Raw genomic sequence first — 25,933 nt, forward strand, 5'->3', positions numbered from 1 at the left:
TGGGAGCCCAAGACCCCATTTTCTTTATGGGGGGAGGCTGACGAAGTGCTGTTTCGTTACTGCCAACGGGTATACGTCTGAAGATGTTTAATTTATTATTGAGGGGTCTTACCTTTTCAAACACCCCTCACTCAGCTATATTAGTAAATCCGATTACGTGAGAAGAGAGAGGATAAAAATTGATAGCAATATGAATGCTATTCCCGATCATATTGACCGATTCAATCATGAAATATAGAAATTTTTCGCGCTTCGCGCATTCAGGCTACAAAAGCTTATTCAGACAGCGGCCCCCCAATGTAGATGATACGCAGCGGTAAACAGTGTATAATCTGAGGGGTGTCTGGTGGGCGCAGCCCCCAGAAGTTCGGTTTATCATCATGTGGTGGGGGCCCAAGACCAACGTTTTGGGGGAGGGGCTGACGAAGTGCTGTTACGGCACTGCCCGGGAGACTAACCAGTCATTGAAATACCGTGCAATGTACAGCTTGATTTGGCGGAGTCTCGACTATTATGTCAAAATAAATTGCTGCAAACTTCAGTTTACTCGAGTCACCTCAAATGTACGATGACCCGTTATGACTTGTGGGTCAAAGGCAATGACTGTTTTCAACACTGGTATTTGACGATAGTTATAATGTCGTTTGACGGGAGTGGCTCCTTGAGCAGAGCTGTTACCACATCATCAATAGAAAAAAAAGAACCGGAAGACAGTCCCATAACGCAGGAATAATGTTTGCGAGTCCACGCTAGGTCAATATCAAGTGTTTACAACAAGGGTCACCAACGCGGGCCCGTGGTCATCTGGTTGCCTGTGAGGACCGAATGAGTCGCCCACGGTCGCAGTAGCAAATATTCAAATGAGAGATTTGAACGTCGAAGGGGAGATGAGTTTCATATGAACAGCAGTTGCACATGGGTTCAGACTTGGATAACTAGAAAAATTTCAGCTTTTGCGAAATAGATTAGAATTAGAGCTGGACGTTTTTTTCCAATGAGAGAGAGAGAGAGAGACAGATTTATTGAGCAAAATTACGTTAAAAAATAAAATACATGTTGCAGCGATACGATCCTTAGGGACCATCTATAGTCAACTGCATCGATGTACAAAATTGTCTTTTATTAGAGTCAATAATAAAGGAAAAACAGGTAGAACAGTGGTGTTGGAACGACAGCAGAGTAACAGGCAACAATAATTAAGAAGTAACGAAAGGATGAAATGAAATGAAAACAAAAGATAAATAGAAGATGAATAAATGTACAGTTGTCAGTTCAAATTTCGGAGAAAATAAAAAAGGGCAACGTAAGATTATCAAATCCAATAAACGGCAATTACAATGCAATTCTAACTAACTTCAATATGACAAGAGTAAATGAGATTTAAATTCGCGACAAAAGGCTGAAAAATACATTTACTTCATGGCTAATGGAATGTCATTCCATATTTTTCGTCCATGATATATGATTGATATGCGGCACTTACTATTCGTGAAGAGACGCAACCTCCGACGGTTGACAGACAGTTTCTATTGAACAAGAATAACAATCAACAAAGGGGCCCGGTTGTCCATCCAACAAGTCGCTGCTGAAGAGATTCGGCGTCCTAAACATAGTATAGAAGATATGCGTAAACTAGGAATGGCCAAGTTTATGTAGGCCTATCTGTCCCACTGCGGTCATTGCCCCGAATATTTCAATGACTTCTTTACCTCGGAATCAGAAGCGCACAAGTACAACACACACGCGTCCACGTCGTCCAAATATCATATGATCGACCGAAAAGAGCATCGCTATATCAAATATGCCGGACCTGACGTGTGGGACAGTATCCCGCCGGCCATCCGACAGTTGCCGAGCATGTCCACATCCAAGTCGAAATACAAGTATTTCTACTAAATAAATACTAGTTCGTGCTCAAGATTACCGGACCACGACCTGATCTATCGATCTCGCCTTCCGTGACATGCCACGCAATTATTTGTCGCTTGCTTTTTTTCTATACGATATTCTTTTACTTTTCATTCAGTGTGCAACTGTGCATGCCTCCTCTTTATATCGCCTAGGCCAAGTTGGGCGTCTGATTCCGAAAACTACTCCAAGTCGTTTCGACACCTTCCTATCTTTTCATTGTATCGCAATTTTGTGGAACTGATAAAAATTGCTAATAAACCGAACCGAACAAGCAATGCAATCCAGGGGCTTCAGATGGTCTCTCAAGTAAACTAGTCGTATTACAGCGTTCGGAATTTGGTGTCTGAAGGGTTTAAACTCCTGGTATCGAACCTATAACATCTTTTGATATCATGCTGATCATCCCACAACCTTCGTAAATGTTGAATAATCCCATATATATCTCACGGAACACGTGAACTCGGTTCAATGATTGCTCAATGATCCGTAGCGTAGTCGTTACCTTAACAACAAATGTACGCGGTTCGCACGATGAGATCCGTGTTTGGCGATACTGCGATAGAATCAGTGTCAGAGCAATACTGGTTAATTGGACGAGTTTATGGTTTAATATACCGTTATGGCCGAGGAAGGTGAAGAATTTCGAAGTAGCGAAACCATTCAAATTACAATTTTACGAAATCGCCACTTACGAGGTGTAAAAGGAGATGCGATCACTTCGTTTGTTCACGTTGATTTCGACAACAAATCACTTGGAGATTCGTCGAAGGTACAGTTGATATTGGATTGACATGTTATAAGCGTAGAAATTCAAATAATTAGAAACATTCAATGCCAAGGTTGAATCCACTATCGAATCTGAAGCGGAATATAACTTCTCATCGAGTTTTGAATGCTCCTTCACTGATTCCGGACACAGCATTCATGACGTTGCTTCAAAGCCAGTTATAGGTACTGTATTTAATTACAACTATTTTAGATACCACTAATATGTGCTACGTATTGTCAATATACACTGCAATCATTCTGCCTCCTATTCCGTGACATACGGTAAGATCTCAATGTCGGATGAGTGCAATAATTCTGGTCGTTAATCATCACACACCAGTACTGCCAATATCATTCATTGATGTCATCTCAGTGTATCAAAACAGCTGTTCCCAATACTCTATCTTCCTTAGAAATTTGTAGATATGGGAAGCTGTTCTAGTCCAATTAGCATCATGTTGCTAGTTACAAAATACTTTTCTGCAACTTTAATTAAAATTTCACTTGCAGTTACCATCAGTGAAGTTTTGCCGAAAGAGAAAAAGCAGAAGGAAGAAAAAACGGCCACAATCGGACAATGCTCGATTGATCTTCTCCCGCTGGTCCACGGAGAAACAAGATTCGAGCGAACTCTTCAGGTATATCCTGTGACCGGGTCACCGATGGAAGGACTGACAGCTGACGTAGCGAAGGTGGGTAATGGCCGTGTTTTATGCTGTTATCATTTTCAATGTAATTTCAGTGTATTTTTTCAACTTTCAATAATTACTTTAATTGAATATTAACGGATGTATATATATAAATCAATTTTGTATGGTCATTTTGCATATAGCATTGAAATGATAGCGTATGACGTTTATATTCAGATTGATGAATACGATATACAAGCCCTGGATCAAATATATTACCGACGAACAAAAGATAACACGATTCGTTTGTGCATACTGACATGCTATAACTAGTCGATCAAATGTAACGAATCAACCAGAGGTGCTCAGGGTAGTCAGCGTTGCTACTCGTGTAGAACATGACATTTCAAAACTACTTCAAGAAGTGGAAGTAGAAAATGAAGGCCTGAAAAGTATTCTAGTAGGTCGTTTGAAAAAGTAGATTTGGCGGAGAGGTCCCCCATATCCATATAGTTTATTTAAGATTTTTATTTTAGAAAATGCAAAATGCATCTTGGCGACTAACGCTGAATGAATGATTACTCTACTAATAGAACAGTTTTTGAAAATAAAGTCAGGCAAGGTCGTCCAACCTTGGGCTATTCGATCAGGTGTTACAAAAATTTCTCTCATAAAGTGGAGGTTTGCATTTCCCAAAACTTCTTTCTACTTGACATAATGAAAAGTGTAAAATTTAAATACTTTTGCCTTAAAACTTTTTAATTCAAATGGAAGTAATCTAAAAACATCTCCACTACAGTGAGTAGTGAAAATATGCAAAATGAGCTTGAGTCCACTGAAAAAGTCAATGTCTTCGATACTAACAGTCTCTGGAATGAATGCATTCTGTCAGCAATGTACGGTTTGAACAGAGATACTATGAAAATTTTCATTCTAATTTATGGCTCTTCAATCAATCGACCAATCAATCAGGTTTATTAATATTTTCGTCGTTTCAAAACATCACAAGACTGCGATACAATGAAAAGATAGGAAGGTGTCGAAACAACTTGGAGTAGCCATTAAGATCAGACACCCACCTTAGCCTAGGCGAAGTAAATAAGAGGCATGCACACTGAATGAAAAGTAATGCAGAGAATATAAGACGCAAGCGACAAAACGAGGTGGCATACGGTGGCGGGCGAGGTCGATGTTAGGTCGTGGTCCGGTAATCCTGAAGACTGGCTAGTATTCATTCAGAAGAAATTGCTTGTATTTCGACTTGAATGTGGACATGCTCGATGACTGTCGGATAGCCGGCGAGATGCTGTTCCACAATTGGGGTCCGGAATACTTGTTAGAGCAATGCATTTTCTTGTATTCAGTCCTGATCATATGGTAGTTGTTCTTCGATGACGCGCGTGTGCTGTACTTGTGCGCTTTTGTCTCAAGTTACACTTTATGAGTCACGCAAATCTGTCCCAGCGACACCCCATTTGACGTGTTGATTTCCTCAAGCTATTTGTGTCAATGTTGCTTTCAGGCTGAGATTGATATCGTGGTATCTGTCAACGAAGCCCTCTTGGATTCGAGCAGTTTGTCTCAAAGCAACTTACTCACGGTCAGAATCGGATCGGCATATTCTCTCCCAGACTCGTGGTCTCTGCTCGGAACGCAATACAACTACTCCATAGGTCTGCCCATTCCGACCGCGGGAGAAGTAGGTTTTTGTGCGATCCAACTTTTGGGCAGTGTAACTCGATTTTGTTTCTTCCAGAAAGAGGAGCCGCTCATTTTCACGAACGGTGCTTTGAAGCCCGGTGCCGAGAAAGAATCGCAGCAGAAACCGCTCAAGTGGTACAATCTGCAAAATATCACAAACGGAGCACATCATATCCCGAACAAGTATGATAAATATGTTGTATTCATTGGAAGGAACCATTTAGCAATTTCAAATCTATATCCTGTTCGTAATTTGTATTTTCAACCCACTGCTATTACCTCAGAATGAGTGATGCTCGACTCAAAGCATAACACGTGATTTTGAATCGAATCACTCAAGCAATTGATTTCGTCCAGTCCTAATTAAGTCTTTATATGGCATCAATCTGAATTGCATCAAAAGTAGAACAGTACATCAAAATCATGGTATCGAAGTTCTAACCCATTTTTGCAACATAAATTCAAATCTTGCCAAAAACTTTGGACGTGTGCTAAAAATCCGTGATCATCTTTGAACCAGACATGGTCGATTGCAAACTACTTCTACTGTTTTATATTTCAGTTTGTCTTCCATACTCAAACTACTGGCTCAGGTGCTTTTGTTTTGAGATGGCCATTTCTTGCTAAACTGAAAAGCAATAGTAGACGGCATGTATGCAAACGTGGTGTGATAAACGCCTGGCCTACACAATCTATGTAGCAGCCAGGTCTTGTGGCTTTGTGTCTCGATCATAATTTACATGCAGGGCTTTGTGTAATGATTCAAGTACTGGAATCAGGATGGAGATCAATTGTAATGATTCGAGTTGAGTACTGAGATTTTTTTGAGTACTGAAAAGATGCGCCCCATTCAACTAAGAGTTATTATTAGTTCCAAACGTGGAAGCCTTGAAATCTCTATTGGCTGTATCACAACATAGAGAATGGTTAAGTACAAAACTGCGCTTGGAAATGACATTTCCGTGAAGCCGTAATGTGCCCGCAGCATTGTCACTATGTGCAGTGCAGTGCAGGCTGTGGTAAAAAAACAATTATCATCATTTGGTGTAGAGAGGAAGTATTTTTTTTGTTGCCGCATAAAAGGTGCAAATTGGAACTTCCACATCTTTCATGATCTTATGACGTCACCAAATAGTTGACTCGAAGCCTAGTACTCGATTGAGAAAGGAAGCAGTCGGGTACTCAGTTTTGCTCAGCCCCAGTTATGTGTAGATATTTAGGGTAGTAGGACATGTACATTGTACAATCTACCGGTTATTTTAATTTTTGTCATGTTCTTACTGTCAATTGTTTGTTCGGTAGTTACCTAACAGTCGTACTGGGTGAACCGAACTTCGGGAGCGTTCACAACATTTTAGCTGTGAATGGCCTTGATCAATTTGTAGTAGGAATAGTTGTTGATATGCAGGCCGTTGCAGCTACCTGGAGAAGCTGTCACCAGAAGAAGAAAAGGGAGATCTGAAGGGAAAAGACGGCTCCGAGTTCAGGAAGGAATGTGAGAGCGAGAAAAACCGAGTCACCTGGGACGTGGAACGACGATGTTTCTTGGAACAAAATGCCAGGATCATGTAAGAGACTCTCGGTTGTTGTTATTATTATTTGTATGAGTTGAGCGTCTTGTTTTGCTTTGAAGACTGCAAAACAAAATTGCTGAAACCAGATTGTGGCCGGTCGAAATCATGCGAATGCCGCCGCCTTCTCAAGCAAAGGCTGCTGGTAAGATTCAATGTAGCTGCTCAAATCATGGAATATTTTAAAACTAACTGATAGTGGTGGAGCCCGAATGATAAAATTGGATTGCTGATGATATCGAAACGATATCGTCAATTTTCGTGACGTCACATCACAACACGTTAGTAGGAAGTCAAAGAACTATAATCTGTGACTGATGGACTTGGAATATTCATAAATTTCTTACAGCTTACAAGTGTTCAGATGCAGCTTTTCTAGTTTATTTCATGCCCCAGCATAGCGATGGCCATTGGCCGTGCTTTTCAAATGAATGCTCTGAAGTTTTGGATATGTGCCTCAAGCTAGATGCCATATCTTTTGAATATCAGCTCACTGTCAGTGTTTTCAGTATCGGCTCAAAAGTCCGTTGTTGGTCGGGCTTTAGTCCATATTATTGAATAGTACAGGGGTCACCAACACGCGGCCCGCGACGTGATTTGAGATTTCAGAAGAAAACTGAGAAAACGATTTTGAAATGCAGTTTCAAGTATTGTTGTTGTTGTTGTTTCGAAATAAGCTATTCTCCTGTTCCCAACATCACTATTCGTCACTAGCTAAAACGGCTTTGGAGATGGCAACAGCATTTCATCGAGGGAGAATAATCTGCTGGAACGAATGGGCTGGGCATATTGCCTTGACGTGCAATGGCCAAAACACTGCCAAGATCGAGACGCCTATAAAACGGCATACGGCAGTGGTTCACTGGGCTGCGCGCCCCTCTTGTGGGGGCGTGAAAGCATCTGAAGAGGGTGCGGGGCTGCGGTCAACTGAAAAATTTTTCGCGCTAGGCGCGATTTACATCAAGTTTATATTTTGTGGGTGTTCCGTTTATTTTGTGTATATCAACACTCATAACCTTCAATGCCATCAAACTATCCGTTGGGATTGCTAGCATTCTGGTTTCATTTTGTGATATGACGATAAGGGGGGGGGGGGGGCGAAAGTTCTCAGTATCATTATGGGGGGCGTGTCTAAAAATGTTTGAGAACCACTGGCTTAGGGCTTCCCCACAAGATCAAACTTTACGTGGAGATGGTATTTCAGCTAGTACCGTATCTCGCTAGCCCCAATATCGAGTCCTTATTCGCTGAAAAGCGTTTCCAGTATCGTGCACAGATCAGACTTCAAAATAAAATGAAAATAATGATATGATTTTTTGTTGTATTTGTATTCCTTTGATGAAATATTACTTCTTTTGTGGTCACTACGCCCATTGCCTAAATTAAGTAGCACGGCGTTGTACTGACGTAGAGTTCCGAAACGATGGTTGCCTAGTTTATACCGATATTGAATGCATGCGGCCCGCGGCCGCTGCAAAATTTGAAAAGTGGCCCGCGACCCGATTTGAGTTGGCGACCCCTGGAATAGTATATTGCTATTGAAATGAACCTGAATATTTTTGGCTGACACTTGTCATAAGTAGTTGTCAGCAACTGGTAGAGAATTGGAAAGAACATTGTATATCAATAATCGTCATATTTTGTGATACGATTGTTGATAAATAGTTTTCAATTGTCTACTAGTTGCTGACGATTACCCCTGAAGAGTGTCAGCCTAAAATATTCGAATTCATTTTAACATGAATATACTATTCAATTGTGTATAAAGCTCTGTACCTCAAATCAGCTCTAGTCCATATTAGTTGCGTTATGTGAAATTAGTGATCAATTTTACTCTGTTCCTAACTTCGGGAATTGTAGTTACGATTTTAGATTTACCACATTTGACTGCTCTTTGGGACATAATCTCAATTAAAAGTTGGATTTCATTGTAGCCAGTGACAGACAAAAATTTCGGGAACTAAACTCGAATAATTCCGATACTCAAATTATTTCTTAACTCTGATTGCAAATGTCTCTGCTATAAAGAGCAAATAAAATACTTGTGTCTTCTGGGACAAATTCTCATCTGAAACTTTATCAGGTGGAGGCAGAAAGGACGCCAAGCCCGAAAAGGAGGAAGAACGTCAGATATCCTACCATGGGATATGCTACGTGGACTTCGGACCATTGCTCTATCCGGGAGTGAAGCGTGTTGCCGGGGCATTCCTAGTGCAACCCTACAATGACCATGACCTAAGCGTAAAGGTACCAGTACTATCTTGATTCCATTTCAGAGAAGCTGGTCTCAAAAAGTATAAGACTACATGCACCCATTTTTGTTTACTGAAAGATGTTTTGAAAGCTTCTCGTCAAGAGTTATTGGCCACTGAAGGAAAATAAATAGATTCAATAGACGAATTTGGTCAATTATGATCAACCTATCACAAGTTTGAAAACTGCTATCTGTGCAGTCCTAAATCCTAAAAATTTATTTTAAATATGGACTTCTGGTGATTGCTCATATATCAGTCCAACGTAGCAGTTTTCTCTGTAATAACATAAACCTGGTACCTAGCTGTGCTACAATATCACATCAGTTTTTACACATAAAACATGGCGCTTAAGACAAATCCCATGTAGCGAACTACGGTATTTCATTTCACCACGAATCTTCAATCTTGACCTTACAGTTGATTTGACATCGTTATATTGCTGCTTATGAATTACAATGTCTAATATAGCGCCAATATTGTTGTTTAGATGGAAAAGATTCCTGATCCCTCCAATGCAATTCATGTAAATCATGCTCAGTCAGCACATAAAAATATGCCAGAGTGACATATCGTGGACACAATCTGTAACTACTTATATTGTCAAGCTTGTCATTGGATATCTCAAGCTTTGTAACAACATGTCTTTAATCCCACCGTGTCGTATTGCAGACCAAACGAAAGCATCCAATAGCGATCGATGCTGTGCGAGTAAACAGCGGCATGAGCAGAGTGACCGGCTCCTCCCCGGTACAGAAAGGCGGGAAAGGGGGTCAAAGCTCTGTGGCGAGAGAAGCACCCGTCAAAAAAGGATCGGCTTTATTGAAAGCTGCCGACTCCGGTTCTGAGGTGGACAGCACTCACGGAGGACACCAAGTAATTTATTTATTACCAATATTGTTTATTTTTCTACTGAAGCAATTCTGTAACGTTCCGACGAATGATTGACTGAATTATCTTGTACCACAGACTAACCATATTCGTCACTGAGAAGTGTTTCATAAATTCATTCATTTAATAATTGTCGCTGACTTACATCTATCTCGTTGCCTCTCTGCCCTTTTTTTAATCATATTAAAAGAGATGTACTGCGGTGACCTGCCTGACGTAGTTTTAGTCATTTTTACAAGTCATTTCATCATCAACAACATTTGATTAAAATTTTTGTCAAATCATTACACCACAAGATTATGATATGATGAAAAGATAGGAGGGTGCCGTTTTGCACTTGTACTTGAATAATATTTTTCTGCACTACGTTTACTTCATTATCTCCGGAGGTGATCAGTAACAAACTATTTCCACTTTTTTGAGTACTTGAGTAGGTTTTGTCTCGTTACACTACTTCAGAAGTGGTTGTTTTTGGATGTCTTCCAATTCTACTTCGCATTGTTGGCAAAACTACTTACCTGAAAGACTTTTAAATTTGACAAGTAGAAAGCAGTTTTCGTATACGTTTCCATCACTTTGACGAGTGATATTGTCATAACGACGGATGATATATTCCCCGTATCACGAGAACTGAATGTATTTCAGAAGAGCACATCTATTTGCATTAGTAACCAGGATGCATCTTGAAGTTTCGAATGTAGTCACCTCTGATAAACTTGTAGAGCAGGATGTGACGTCTCGACCAAACCTTTTGAAACTATTAACTTGTCAGACGATTCATTTGCTACTTCCCGTACAAGTACTTTTGACATGTCTTGGAAATCGGTACTTGTACTTGTAGTAGTAGAAATTAATGGCTACTTCGATGCGAGTACCAACGATGACTACTTTGACCAGGTCTGATGGTCAGTGACAGTGGTTTTGTCCATTTCCAAGCTTTGTTTGTCCTTTCTCAGAACATGGAGGGTGAAATGTACCTGGAATCTCGTACGTTTGTCTACATGGAGTTCATCCTGCACCAACCCCTCGTCCCACGCCGTGAGCCAGAACAACTGGCCAAACTCGTTCGAGAATACATTCCTCCCCGATCTCCCTTCAAACGAGCGGTGGGAGGGGCTCAGAAGGCTGTCGACGATTTTCACAACCAGGTCGCCGGGATTTCAACACTCGTCATGAATGAGTTTCGGTAATGTGCCACAAATCGTTAGCCGTAGCCATCTCCGATGAAATGCTAAGAGTTTGCGACTGATTGACCAAAGCTAGATATATATATATAAATACAGAAAGAGAGATATGGTATTCTTTTTTCGCCTGCACCATCGAGATGCTTTGACAACGGGGATGCGATACGGCCTCTATAGCAAGGTCATCTACTCTGCACCCCCGTTTTTTCTCCTCCATGCTATCCGTGATTGCTGAGCGCCTAGCAGGATAGCCGCGGATACCAGTTTTCGAGTCTTTGGTCTGACCCGGCCGGAGACCGAACCCACGACCTACCGATCAAGAAGAGGACGCATCACCATTACACTATCTCGCTCTAGTTTGCGTAACAACTTACTCGAGTACTTTTGAGGCGGTTCATTGTCTACTTCCACTTGAAGTGACATGTATTGGAAATTGTTACTTGTAGTTATGATTGTTCAGAAATTTTAATATGTTACTCGAGTAGCGGAGCTATCTACTTTGACCACCTCAAATGATATGAATGACTTGATTTAGAGATAGATTGTAGCATTTATCATCTTTGTATTTTGCCATATATTGATCTGTCAGTTTGGTCTATGATCCACCTTTGATTGAATGTTAGATTAATATTATTCAAACCATTGTTTTCTCTCTTTTCTGTCCTTTCAATTTTAATTCAGTTTCAATATGATGTCCCATTTAACTGGCAAATAATAGAAATGTGCGAATGAGTCTACTGTCATGGAATGCCGTTTTAGATGTGGACTGCATTAATTTGTTTCTCATCCGTTGATAGTGAAATGTTTGGCGAAGAAATGGCTGATCCCGATGCTCCATCCAATCCAAATAAAGACGAAGTGCGAAAAAAGCAGCTTCTTTTCAAATTGAACACTTCTGGAAAATATTTTGCTTTCAAGGAACAACTCAAGGTAAGACGGAAGATTTTTGTACTGTATATACTACTCATGGAGAGATAGATGTTGCATACAGAACCAGGCAACTTTAAAGTTTATGTTTTACTCCACTAAAAGTATTATGTGTTTGAAATTCATATTAATTTTGTCAAGTATGTTGCCAATATTGATCTGTATATTATGAAAAGTATTGCTTTATAAACATACTCAACGCTATTGCAATTGCAAATAGTCTGAGTATTTTGTGAGTACCAATAACATTTGGTTTTATAGAATAGTAAAACACTGTTAAATATGTATGGTATACTGTATACTTTTAAGCGGTCTTCCATTCATGTAATGCATCTTGAAACGGTATTGCTATTATAGCATAGTAGAACGTAAACCACTGATAAATATCTGCTGTTTACTTCTAGCATAAAGTACTGATTTCGAAAGGAAAATTCCTATACTCCTTTAAATGCAGTTGTTTTATTACCACCGATTATTCTCATAGTATTGAAAATTAGCTTGATATTGTGATTATCGTATAATCCTTTACTCAATTAATCGATTATATTAACTTGTGTTGTTGATGAAATTAATTACCTTGTGGTTTGAAAGACCTTATAATCACCATAACATAAAAATAATAATACTTAATCTCACAAAGTCGGAACCAAAGTTTGAACTTTTTGATTGCTCATTTTTCTTGATTTAGGGCAGAGGTGGGCAACATTTTTGCTATTCACGGCCGCATTCCATTGCATCAGCCGTAATGAACTAACTGGGCGCCAAATACCCATGTTTAACTGTCGATGTCCATTTTCGGTGAAAACCAAACTTTCTCGTATCGGTTTACTATACGCAGCGAAATAGCGAGTGGCCATATTGTGGATAATTACTGGGATATGTTATGGTCGTGCGAAGCGCAAAAATTGTTTGAGATTCACAAATGAATCTCATCATTAATATTAGTATATTCACATATTACCATCAAATATTTATCCTTTATCAGCCCATGTGATCAGATTCAGTGATGGAGTTAATGGAGGTAGTGTCTTCGAAAATTTAGGGCAAGTTACACGTGATGATGCATTTTTGGGTGGACCAATTGGTATTAGTCACTTTGTTGCATGCTGTTATTTCTTGACCTCCCATCAGGATTGTCCAGGGTTGTAACCAAGTCACATGGTTCCGAGTCACGAGTCAATCTTACTTTCGTGGTTTTGACTCGAGTCAAGTCGAGTCATTTTCAATTCATCAATGACTCGAGTCCGAGTCCAAGTCACCGTTTGAAGGGTCAAGTCCGAGTCATAGAGTAATGACTCGAGTCGAGTCCAAGTCACAGTATTGAAGTCATGTTCCAACTCATGTTTTCAATCCTGTTCGGATGATATCGAATTCCTTACTTGCCAAACATGCCCATTTTGTGCCTATCAAGAGTCTTGGCACGTGTTTATTTAGGCAGGTAACGAACAGGTCCTGGCCTCATTTACTGATGCTACAGCTACCTTTACTAATCTTCGAATTTAAAATCAAATATCTGTCTTGTCAGCATGATACATCACCAATACAAGCATTCAATTTTTATTATGAGCACATCGACGACAGCTCACATATAGCTGATAGAGAACCAACGAATTCACGTCTATATACTAACTGATAGAGAACCAACGAATTCACGTCAAGATACAAGCTGATAGAGAATCAACAGATGCATGTTTATGTAGAGTTATTTACACCAGGCCAGCATGCTTTAAAAGCGGGCATGCAGCTATGTGCATTGTGCAATGTGCAGTGACAGAAGAACAGATCCATATTGATATTACTATAAAAAGGTTTTCCCAATTGTATTACAGACTATACATCGCAGTTACAGCATTGGAGAAATAACTGTACAATGGGGCTGTTCATAAACATATTTTAAAATTTTCCGGCTACTTCAAAATTGTTTGATTGCCTAAAAAAATCAAATCGGGCTAAATTCTAACCAGTAGAAAGCAATGCTATGAAAGAAAATTTTGGAATAATTGCAAATAGAGATTTTCGAATTATACCGGCTATCTCATGATATTGTTACATTGTGCGGCGAAAATATGATTCATAACGAATTTGGCTCAATTCCAACTAGAAAAAGTGAAGATATTAGAGTAGAATGTTTTGGATATGAAAAAATAGTCGGCTTACTACTAGTATGTAATTATATTATGTGAAATAATTTCTCACTAAAAATACTCCACTTATTTTCAAATCAAAAATTTTCTCCTCTCATATCATTGATTCTACTTTGTAGAATTGAGCCAGATTCAATGTTCTTTCTATTCAACGAACAATTTTATCAAGTAGCCACCCAGTAAAATAAAAAAGAAGTTATTTTTAACAGCCCTATTGTACAAACATCACACAGCAATAGCTATTTATTATTACCCATGTGCACAATGAACATACCTAACAAAACGTCAAATGGACAGAGGGTAATGTGTCTTTTAACAGACAGCAGAGATCAAATCAATGAAAACGTCAAATGAACAGAGGGTACAGTGTGTTTTAACTGACAGCAGATCAAATCAATGATGAGTTACACTTCAAAAATACCAAAGTGGAAAGGAGATCCTCAGAGATATTAGAGCGGCATGGCCTTAGAATAAATCCACCTCTACTGAATACACGTTCCACAGGTGCACTAGATGCAGGAATTGACAAGCATTTTTGAACCACACTGAAGAGCATTGAGCATCACTTTCAAATCTACACATGAGCTTATCAGTCTCTTCCAAGTACTTCACCATCTGAGTCATTGCATTGCCTCTAATTGAACTTTGCTTCGATTGTTTGCTTGTATAATTGAAAAGTCTTGAGTACTTTGATTGCGGAGGATCTAGTACCTCTTCATCACTGGATGATTTTGTAGCTTGGCTGGCCATATTTTATGAATGAGTGTCAGCCTCAGTCGTTATCAACTCGATTATTTTCTGACGCAGTGCAATTCGGGATTGTTCTGAGCAATTTAGATCCATGAACCAATGGAAAGCAAATTTCGGATCGAGCACGCATGATGTGAGGTAGATGGTTTCACCAAACGGTTCGGGATTACCGATAGGCCTATCCAAAGACTCATCAGTTGTGATCATGTTCACATTTTCAAACACTCCTGCAAAACGCGTCAAAAGAGAATTCTTCAATGCTTCAACTAATGCACGCAAGTAATTGACAGTGAGGATGTGCCTATTTGCATGGTTGTAGAGTGAGAGCAGTGTTGGTACGACACAACTGATAGTGTAGTTGCATATTCTCCCTGAGTGAGATCTGTGGCAATAGCAAAGGGATCCAAAATATTGATAAGTTCTTTCAATTGTGACCACTCACGTGCCGAGAATATCATTTCAGGGTGACCCACACTTTCGCATAGTTCACTCAGCTGTGTATGATCCAAGGCACAAATACTTTGTACTTCAAACAGCATGGAGTTCCATCTAGTTTTGTTTGATGTAGCGATGGACTTTCTTTCTCCAAATTTCAATTCGAAAGCCTCTTTGAATATTGTGCTTGAATGCAACAAATTAGATAAAGCTGACAGCTTTGACAACGCCGGTCGGATTGGAGTTCCACGCTCCAACCCGTCTTTTATACATAGTTGGAGTGTGTGCGCGAAACAAGCAAGGCGGCCCTGCTTTTCCGTTTCAGATATTTCACCAATAATTTGCTCATGATCTTCCGGAGTCTCCCACATAGTTGCATTGTCAAGAGAATCCTCCGAACCGCAATCATTGTCACCCTGGGCAAAATCAAAATGAACTGAAGAAGCCTTTTTCATATTGGCAGCATTGTCAGTAATGACATAATCTAATTTGTCTTTTATGCGGAATTCGACCAATATCTTCTCAAAGGCTGCTGCAATATTTTCCCCAGTATGCCTCCCGCGAAATCGGTCACAGGCCAACGTATAGGAGTCAAGACTCATTTTATCTGGGTTCAAAACGTGCGTCGTGACTCCTAGGAAGGACCTCATTTTTCTATCTGACCAGATGTCAACGGTAGCACTTACAGATGTGGAGCATTCCAATTTCTTCGTAATGCTGCTCTTGACTTCCTGGGCTTTGACGTGTAATTGTTTTTTGACCGACCCTCGACACAATGGCTTATGTCCAGGGGCTACAATTTGTAGAAATTTCTTGAATCCAGGTGTTTCTACAATTCTGACAGGCAGGCTTTCGCAAACGATAAGATCATACACAATGCTTTGATTCATTTGGGTTGCTAATCTGCTGCCTGGAACAACTTGTCTTGCGCTGGTTCGACTCCCAGAAATATATTCGGTTATAGTTGGCTGCGATTCGTCAGTTGTCATGTTTTTTGAATCTTTATATAACTGATATCTGTATGAATGGAGAAGAAAAAACGATTTCAATGATTTAGATGGGACTTTGTCCACTGATACCCAAATTCCTATCTCAACATTTAGTTGGCAGACCGCAATGGAATATTTTTGTCAAACTTGATTTTAGTATGCCAAACCCTCATATGGAATATCAATATATGGTCAATTTCAATTTACACAGATATTAACAATTCTTTCATAATTCAGGTTCCACAAATACACTCAATACTTTAAATGAGTTTTAGACACATTTGTCGCAAAGGTTATAGGGGCATTACTTGGATTTAGCCTGTTCAATATCTGATTTCTGAAAATATCACACATTTAATAATATGTCATTGCAATCAAGAACAACTTTACATTGAAACATATGTAGCAATCGCGATCAGTGACTAAACAGAGATCCTCAATATATATAACACAGTACTAAACCAGTATGAAAAACATCTGTACTAGTACTGGAGTAATCATACATACTGGTCTGGATGACTTTGCTTGAGGTGTCTCGTGAAGTTGGAGGTAGTGCCAACTTTCTCGCATAAAATATTCTGCTTCACGCAAAATTTACATTTTGCAATCTGCTTGCTACCTTCTCTCACTTCATAGCCGTTGTATGCAAACTGGATGACAGTAGGTGGTCTGGACATAGCGAAGTAACTAAAATCTAAAGTAACCTGCGAAACCCTCTCAGCGTATTAGCGATTGCCACAGAAACAATGAAAAAATCCCATATCCACAACCGCTAAACATCTAACACACGCTCGATGCCATTCATAACAACATCTCCTAGCTAACTCTTCTCTCTAACATGCGTCCAGCCGGAAGAAACGAGATACGGTACTTTTGTATCGTCACAATGCGTTGCCACTATGCACTATTGTCTGTTATTTTTGCGACGGCATATCTGATATCAGACGAGTGCAACGAAAGCAGTGGTGACAAATAGCGATGTCGACAGAATTCGTCAGATGTGTTGAACTAGGCATTACGATTCGCAAATTCATCCATCTTCAAGTCATATAAAATCAGCCGAGTCATTGACTTGGGTCGAGTCATGCGTAATGACTCGAGTACAAGTCGAGTCAATCCAAATATTGACTCGAATCGAGTCGAGTCATTTTCCCATTTCCAGAAAATGACTCGAGTCAAGTCGAATCACAAAAAAATCGTGACTCGAGTCTGACTCGAGTCGAGTCATGACTCGAGTCATTACAACTCTGGGATTGTCGGTAGGCTATAGTGGAAATATATTGGAATTTCCTAAACGCACCAGAAACAAATTTCTTTCGTGAGAAGCACATGATTCCAAGTTGGGATTTCTATATGGGGCATATCATTTTCCACTGCTGTTCGCATCTGTACTGTGGGGCTCAGATAGCAAAGGACGATACGATATCAATGATAGAAAATGGTGTCTACCCAAATTATCTGAAAACTGCCAGAGTTGTCCCGGTTTACAAAGCCGGAGATGGAACTAATGTCACCAACTACCGACCTATATCTGTCCTACCTTGTATTGGAATTGTGTTCGAAAAATTGCTCCTCTCCCGCATATCTTCGTTCCTCGCCAAGATGTCCATCATTTCGCCACAACAATTCGGCTTCCGCAAAAAGCATCAAACCTCGCATGCCCTACTAGCAGTGGCTGAACAGTACTATGACATCTTGGAGAAACGAAGTGTGGGGTGTAGCATTTTTCTTGATCTAATAAAAGCGTTTGACTGCGTCGATCACAGTATTCTCCTCTTGAAATTGGCGCGCTACGGGTTCTGGGGTCCGCAACTAAAGCTCATGAAAAGCTACCTGACTGGGAGATATCAGATGGTTTCGATATCCAACACTTTGTCCTCCCCCCACCTTGTTACCTGTGGTGTTCCGCAAGACTCTGTTCTTGAACATGTCCTTTTTACTTTATATGTCAATGATATCTTTGAAACCACATCATTGAATACCACACTCTTCGCTGACGATACTCACCTCCTATCTCACACACCTACTACCGCAAGCTTGAATGCCGTCACCCGTGATCAAATGCCCAAAGTGCATGAGTGGATGTCCCATAATAGCCATCGGGTTAACACTGCGAAATCTCAATTATTGGTTGTGAACTCCTGCGATAACCTAACCGTTGACATCGCTGGCCAACCAATTTCCAACACTAAAAATGCCAAATACCTTGGTGTTTTACTGGATTCGGACATGTCCTGGAAGAGTCACATACAATCACTCAAACCACAACTATCAAAGGTATGTGGTCTATTTCGCCGCCTTAGCTACACTCTGCCAGTCAGCGTGCTGTTGATACTCTTCAACACTCTATTCCTATCAAAGTTACAATACGGAATTCTTTGTTGGGGTGCTGCCTGCAAGAATACAATTGACCCACTGCAAAAACTTCAACATCGGATCATCCGTATCATTGCCAAAGCCCCACGGGGGCCTGGATGTGCAACTGATAAATTGTTTCTCAAAAGATTTGGTGTTCTGAACTTAGAAGATATGAAGAAGCTAGAAATTGCAAAGTTTATGTATCAGTTGCATCGCAGTCAATGTCCCTCAAATTTCAACGACTACTTCACCTCGGAGACAAAAGCGCACGAGTACAGCACACGCGCGTCAATTAAGAACAACTACCATATGATCAGGACTGAATACAAGAAAACGCATTGCTCTATCAAGTATGCCGGACCCCAATTGTGGAACAGCATCTCGCCGGCCATCCGACAGTCGTCGAGCATGTCCGCATTCAAGTCGAAACACAAGCAATTTCTTCCGAATCAATACTAGCCAGTCTTCAGGATTACCAGACCACGACCTAACATCGACCTCGCCCTCCGCCACATGCCACCTCATTTTGTCGCTTGCGTCTTATATTGTCTGCATTACTTTTCATTCCGTGTGCATGCCTCTTATTACTTCGCCTAGGCTAAGGTGGGTGCCTGATCTTAAAGGCTACTCCAAGTTGTTTCGACACCTTCCTATCTTTTCATTGTATCGCAGTCTTGTGATGTTTTGAAACGATGAAAATATTAATAAACCTGATTGATTGATTGATCAAAATCGAAAAATGAAGTGTAGCATTGAATTGCGCAGACAGCGCGAAGAAAATTTAAGTTTAATTAAAATCTCTCAACAATTTGAGAGTCAATTCGTAAATTCAATTGGCCTGTCGACGGCCGCCAACACATACTAATTAAATAATGTGTCATGGCCGCAGGTTGCCCACCCCTGATTTAGGCCTTACTAAATCAGAAATAATAGTTCTAGCTCATGGATAAATTTTGTGTTGCATAGGGTACTGTAATCATTAACAGTTTTTCTGATGTTACGCTCATAATACTTATTTCATTGATGTATTTTTTGTAACATGACTAAAATCAGTCAACTCCTCTCATCAAACAATTCTTGAATTCTTTTAGTATCAATTACAGTGTCAGTAATTAGGTATGAATGGTAACATAATCCAGTTTTGAATGGCGAAATTGTATTGATTTTTCAGCATTCCGTCGTGAAAATCGTCCGCGAGAAATACCTGAGAACCACTGCATTCCAAGATAAAAATAAGATGGAAGAATTCCTCGAAGAACTATATGTATATCTCATTGATGAAATGCATAAATGCCTCCATAAGGTGCGTCTATTCTCACGTGGTCAAATCAACACCCAAAACTATCATCCTTTTGCGTGTATAAATTGGAGTTTCTGATGACATACCTGGATGTGCTGATTGACCGAATGATCAACATCATCATGGAAAAGGAAAGGACGTAGTTTATTTTTTTCCCTGATGTCTTTTGCGGCATATACACCGACTCATGATATACAATATACATACACACGATCTGCGCATATGCATGTCATGAGTGCATGATGTGCATATGCCGCAGGACAAGGAAGGTGCAGATATAGCCTTTTACGGCTTTCTAGGTCTTGCACCACCCCTCCATGCTATCCCAGTAAATGCATGAGCGCCAAGCAGGGAAGTCATGGATACCAGTGTTACCAATCGGGTCTTTGGTCTGACCCGGCCGGGGATCGAACCCACGACCTACCGATCAAGATGCCAGACGCTTTACCATTACGCTATCTCGTCGGTAAAGGATGATTTCCGTATTGCTTATAGCTCAGTGCGTAGGTTTTATGTGCGTACTATCTACTTCTTACGATCTGACTCCAGCAGGCTGCTTGTTTACATTTGTGTAAGTTAAGTGTAGGTTCAGAATTCTAGTGATCAAGGTCCCTAATAAGTTGGGACACATTTTTACGTACGGGTAGAAAGTGTCTGTCCTTACTAAGTAACTTGCCAAGAATGGAGAAAGAACGTTCAACAGCTGCAGTTTTTGGCTGACAACACTGAAGTTGTGCGTACACTGCTGGTGACACACCATGTTGCTTCATTCTGACAATGCTGTCTACATCACAATTTTTCATTATGCGCTTCTTAATATAAGAACCAGTGCCTGCGCAGTCTTGCTTCAGTTAGGATATTGCGGTAGGTTGAGCATAACACCATGTCAACCTATCTGTTTCATTTGGCAGTAGGGCTGGGCACAATGATTCGAGTACTCGAATCTGAATCGAGTAATAATTCTGATGATTCGAGTCGAGTAGCAAAAGACGATTATTCCGAGTACTCAAATTAGACGCTTCTCGCTACTAAAAGATATTTTATCAACGAGAATTAGGGTTTCGATACTATTTCCACTGTGGAAGCCTTGAAACCTTGATTGCCCGTATTGCAGCACACGAAACATAGCACAAAGCTACGACCGTTACTGGAACAACATTTTCCGAAGTCATGATCCTCCCACAACATTGTCATAAAGTGAAATGAAATCGGTAGGGTCGAAGAAATACCAAAGTATCTTAAATGTGATGGATAACAGGCATTATATTCTTTGTGGTGGCACAAAAGGTACATATTTGAACCTTGACATATTACATTTTTCTGTGACGTCATAATGAGTGATACTCGAATGCTCGACTCGAAGCATAGGCCTAACATGTGATTCAGAATCGAATCACTCGGGTACTCGATTTTGCCCAGCCCTATTTGGCAGTTTCTTATTCACAATAAGCAGATAATTGGCCGTATACAACAGTAGGCCTATAAAGTAGGCTACAAGTTGTAAAATGTCTAATGATAAGTTCACCGACCGTGCAAACATCTACGATACAAACGAAATGCAATTAGAAAAAAAATTTCGACTTCGTGAACAATTTTGACGATTTTTTGACCTAACGCTACAATTTTGACAAAAGTTTGACTTATTTTGACATGTCAAAAAAATCTCCCTATTGATCAGACATTGTAGGTTACTTGACTGAATACAGTAAATGGTGTTATCACTTCATGGATTGTCATCATTCCGCAATATCACCCTTTGTAAAACACTTTCGCATTTCAGTCACTCTGTTTTGTTACGTGCCGCTCATCTTGGTAATCTGCATATCCTTACTTTTGATGCATTCAAACCGTTTTCCGATTTGGGAATGCCTTTTTATCCTACATGAATCGGTATATGCCAAAATCAATATTATGTGATCAAATCCAGAGGATTTCCTACATCCCAGCACCTGATTCGCTCTCACATGACCACTGCCAACGCACACTGGCACAAATTGGGTGGACCCAACATCCTTCGTTTCAATCAACACCGATTTACTTACCTTTTTAGGTGTTGGTGAATGAAAATGACGAAGAAAAATCATTTGAAAGCTATGCAAGCTCCGAACAACTGAAAAGATTTGCTCAAGAAGCCGAAGTTAACGGAGATTATGATGCTGCAGCAAATTATTATCAGGTTTCTACCATTTGAACAATACGCATATGCATATGTATAGGGCACAATGATTCACTCAAATCCGAATCGAGTATTCATTATAATGATTCCAGTCAAGTAGTAGGAGACAATGTTTTTGAGTACTGAAATTTTACGACCCTTTTCACTAAGAATTTGTAGACTGTAATTATAGTTTTGATGCTATTTTGTAAGCCTTGAAATTTCAATTGGTCGTATCACTGTATAGGAAATGTAGTACGAAGCTACACAGTACTCATGTTAGTGGAAATGGCATCTCTGTGAAATCATGATCAACCCACAGCAGGCTTGTAATGACTCAACTTGAGTCCACGATTTTCTGATGACTCGACTTGACTCGAGTCATTTTCTCAAAATACAGAATTGATTCGACTCGACTCGAGTCAATTTGTGTATTGAATCGACTTGGACTCGAGTAAATCCGCATGACTCGAACCAAGTCATATGACTCAAAACTCAGACTGCCAAGGCTGACATTTCATTGTAATTTCGAAGAATAGTAAAGTAACCATACTATTGGGATTTCGTCTATTGGTACTGGTACTTGAAAATGCGACCAGAAACTGCTAAAAGTGAGGAAAATTAGTAGCCTATATTATAAAGGCGAACCATTCGATATCACCAAACAAAGTTATAAAAAGTGGGTTTAACAAGACTTTAACTGGAAACTGAGCAGTCAACACAATGACTTGGACTCGGACTCGAGTCATAATACCATGACTCGGACTCGACCCTCTACTATCTGACTTGGACTCGGACTTGACTCGGTGGTGAATTAAAAATGACTCGACTTGACTCAAGTCAAGACTTTAAAAGTAAGATTGACTTGGGACTCGGAGACTTGTGAATTGGTTACAACCCTGACCCACAGCATTGTCACAAAGTCTAATGAAATGAGTATAGTCAAAATAGAACACCAAATTATATATATTATGTGGCGTAGAACTGGGGTTATGTTCTTTGCGGCCGCAGAAGGGTACACATTTGAACGCTCCACGTCATTCATGCTATTTTGAGGTGATAACAAGGGATACTTGTTATACTTGACACGACTCGAAGCATATTACTCGATTCAGAATCGCATCACTCGGTTACTCGATTTTGCCGTATCTTGGCCGAGGATGTATTCGGCTGATGCTCGGCAGACTTGACCTTCTGTCTATACCGTACTCTCTTCTCTCATTGTCTCATCAACCCTGTTTCTATTCGTCCAGGAGAGGTTAATGAAAGATAAGAACAATCCGGAACACTGGTTTGATTACGGCACTTTCAACCTTCTCCGCGAAGATTATCCTAAGGCGACGGAATGTTTCAGAGAGTCAATCTCAATTAATCAGACTTTTTTGAAGGGGTAGGACACTTTGCGACTAGCGCACAGATACATTTTATCATTTCCTATTCTAATCAGATTACTGATGTTCGGAATACTGTCAGCCATGCAGAACAAGCTGGAAGAGGCCGAAGCCGTTTTTGAAAGGGCAACCACAATAGGAGGGTATGAACTTTGAATTTTGCTTTGTTAAGAATTTTTCAGCATGAATTTCTAATGCTAGTACTAATACTAATTTCAATGCTAGTCTGCGTTCGGGATTACCACGATCTGATATATCTTTTCTGTGTAGCGACCATGCCGATTCATTTTCATGCTTCTTAAAGACTCCTTTGATACTCCACGAGTACACAGTTTAACAGCGTGTCATCTCAAGCAAGATGATTTACGTATTTGCAGAGGGGCAAAGTAATTAGCATTCCTAGTTTAGTAGAAGTAAATTTTACTCCATTCATTGCCAGTTCATTTCTTTACAAGTAAAAGTAGCAATTTTCTAACTATTTCAAGTGGCAGTAGAATATGAAAGCGCCATAAAGCACTCAAGTAGCTTCAAACATCAGATTCGGTCGTGGGTTAGCCCGCTTTTAGCAGTTCATGGGATGTGACTACTTTGGCAATTTGCTAAAATTGTAGAAGTGATGCAAATTCATTACAAAACTTCTTTCTACCTTTCAGAATCCAAATCTAAAACTAGTGTTGCCTAAAAACTGTCCAAGTAAAAGGGAAAGTAGACTGTAGAAAGTAGCAGGGAAAGAGAAGTAAAAGTAGTCTGAAAATGTAACCACATGAGTAAGTAATGCAAGTAGGGAAATCTACCAAGCACTCAATAAACCAAGCACTTTGTTTCTGCTGAACACTTCTGTCTACATGTTGTAGCCTACTAAGTCATCTAGATCCAAACGAACTGATTGTCCAAATGTGGGCACAGGATTTTGTTACTCCACATTCAATGATATTTCTTATCAAACATCACACTTTCACACTGACTTTAAAAATCTGATAATCAATTTAGAGAATCAATTCAACTGACACTGAAATCATGGGCTATTTTACTACTACTACAGTTGATGGTAGAGCCCGAAAAGATAAATCGATTTGCCGATAATATCGAGCACACTTTGACTGAAATATCGGGGTCGGCCATTGGAGGTTTAAAATATTGGAAATTTAAAATTTTGTAAATTTTTGTAACGTCACAACATATCAGTAGGGAATCAGATAACTATAACCTAAGGCTACCAGACTGGGAATTTTGATCTATTTCTTGTAACTTACGGGTGTCCAGACACAGCCTTTTCGCTTTATTTCACGCCAAAGCCTAGCAATGGTTGTGAAGTTGCTCAAAATTAATACTCTGAATTTTGGAAATGCTCCTTAAGCTAGATGCCATTTCTTACCAATATCGGCCGAATCTATCTGGTTTATCTGTGAAGGGACTAGATATCGATTTTATCGGCACTTTTCACTTCCAGCGCGCTACCGAGCTGCTTGAGCTGGACGATATTGGCGTTGTTCTATGAAAGCATTGGAAATGACATCCGGGCAGAACACGCCTTTGCCGAGGCCAGGCAATTGAACTTGTCGAGTTTGTCGGAACGTGAACCCTCGGAAGACGAAATCGGTGAGCTCACAATGTAATTGCCATCTGTCATCCACTTACCATCGGTCCAATTTCCTAGAAAATGTGGTTAGCAAAGGAGACATTGCGACCGATCCGTCATCGTTACTGACACCCAGCGCTGGGATAGTGAAGAATTTGACTGGCTCCATCAAATCGGGCTCCACGAGCAAAGCCAGTAAAACAACAGCAAGGAAAAGTATGGTGATACTTGACACATGCACTTCAAATTATTCTTGTATGTAGGAAGAGGATGTTAAAGTTGCGATAGATGCTGCATACGCTCAAGTGATACTATAAAATAGATTAAAGTACTGGTACAGGTTTTCAAAGTCGCCGGGACTAGTAGTAGAACTATCGCCGTAAATTTTCACTCAATTAAAGCTACTTGCTAAGTTCAGTCAAGTCAATCAGTCAATCAGGTTTATTAATATTTTCATCGTTTCAAAACATCACAAGACTGCGATACAATGAAAAGATAGGAAGGTGTCGACACAACTTGGAGTAGCCTTTAATATCAGACACCCACCTTAGCCTAGGCGAAGTAAAGAAGAGGCATGCACACTGAATGAAAAGTAATGCAGAGAATATAAGACGCAAGCGACAAAATGAGCAACTGCGGTTGAATCTTTAAAAATGGAAGCAAAATCTTCCGTGATGATTATTTCTCGTTATAATTATGACAATTTTACTGATAAAGTTGATGCCATCTTATCTCAATATTACTTTCTATTTTTCGAATTCCAAAGTGTAGCAAGCATTTTTTCGAAAAACACTGCTCAAGTAGAAATGGAAATATAGTGGAAAAAGAAACATACACACTCGAGTAAGTAGTGCAAGTAGGCATAATCTACTTGAATACTTTGAAAAAGTAGATGTGGACTCCTCCCTTAGTAATTAAGTCTGCGCTCTGGCTGGCCAGGGCTACCATATGCCTTCCTTTAGGAGGATTTGTTCTCATTTTTGTCAAATCGAGTCCTC

The 25,933-nt window shown here is 40.0% G+C and overlaps 2 protein-coding genes across 2 annotated transcripts in view; one reads left to right on the plus strand and one right to left on the minus strand.

Moving 5' to 3' along the window:
* The first annotated feature begins 384 nt into the window (after positions 1–384).
* Positions 385–25,933, plus strand: part of LOC145450365 (cilia- and flagella-associated protein 70-like) — a 39,530-nt gene continuing 13,981 nt past the window's right edge. The window contains exons 1-17 of the mRNA XM_080328876.1: positions 385–2,680; positions 2,751–2,862; positions 3,190–3,371; positions 4,831–5,007; positions 5,065–5,192; positions 6,428–6,577; positions 6,643–6,725; positions 8,664–8,827; positions 9,505–9,708; positions 10,680–10,909; positions 11,705–11,837; positions 19,682–19,813; positions 21,861–21,986; positions 23,219–23,355; positions 23,413–23,499; positions 24,807–24,955; positions 25,014–25,151. Coding sequence (XP_080185002.1) covers positions 2,531–2,680; positions 2,751–2,862; positions 3,190–3,371; positions 4,831–5,007; positions 5,065–5,192; positions 6,428–6,577; positions 6,643–6,725; positions 8,664–8,827; positions 9,505–9,708; positions 10,680–10,909; positions 11,705–11,837; positions 19,682–19,813; positions 21,861–21,986; positions 23,219–23,355; positions 23,413–23,499; positions 24,807–24,955; positions 25,014–25,151 — 2,482 coding nt within the window. The 5' untranslated portion in view covers positions 385–2,530. The remainder of the gene's footprint in view (positions 2,681–2,750; positions 2,863–3,189; positions 3,372–4,830; positions 5,008–5,064; positions 5,193–6,427; positions 6,578–6,642; positions 6,726–8,663; positions 8,828–9,504; positions 9,709–10,679; positions 10,910–11,704; positions 11,838–19,681; positions 19,814–21,860; positions 21,987–23,218; positions 23,356–23,412; positions 23,500–24,806; positions 24,956–25,013; positions 25,152–25,933) is intronic.
* LOC145450893 (uncharacterized) lies at positions 14,995–16,996 on the minus strand. Its single transcript, XM_080329394.1, has 2 exons — positions 16,660–16,996; positions 14,995–16,180 (listed from the first exon to the last, which is right to left on the minus strand). The coding sequence occupies exons 1-2, from the start codon at positions 16,827–16,829 to the stop codon at positions 14,995–14,997; spliced, it is 1,356 nt and encodes a 451-aa protein (XP_080185520.1). The 5' UTR covers positions 16,830–16,996.

This window comes from Botryllus schlosseri, chromosome 11 (assembly GCF_051294905.1).
Source record: "Botryllus schlosseri isolate E-star chromosome 11, Bs_hap1, whole genome shotgun sequence".
Lineage (NCBI taxonomy): Eukaryota > Metazoa > Chordata > Ascidiacea > Stolidobranchia > Styelidae > Botryllus > Botryllus schlosseri.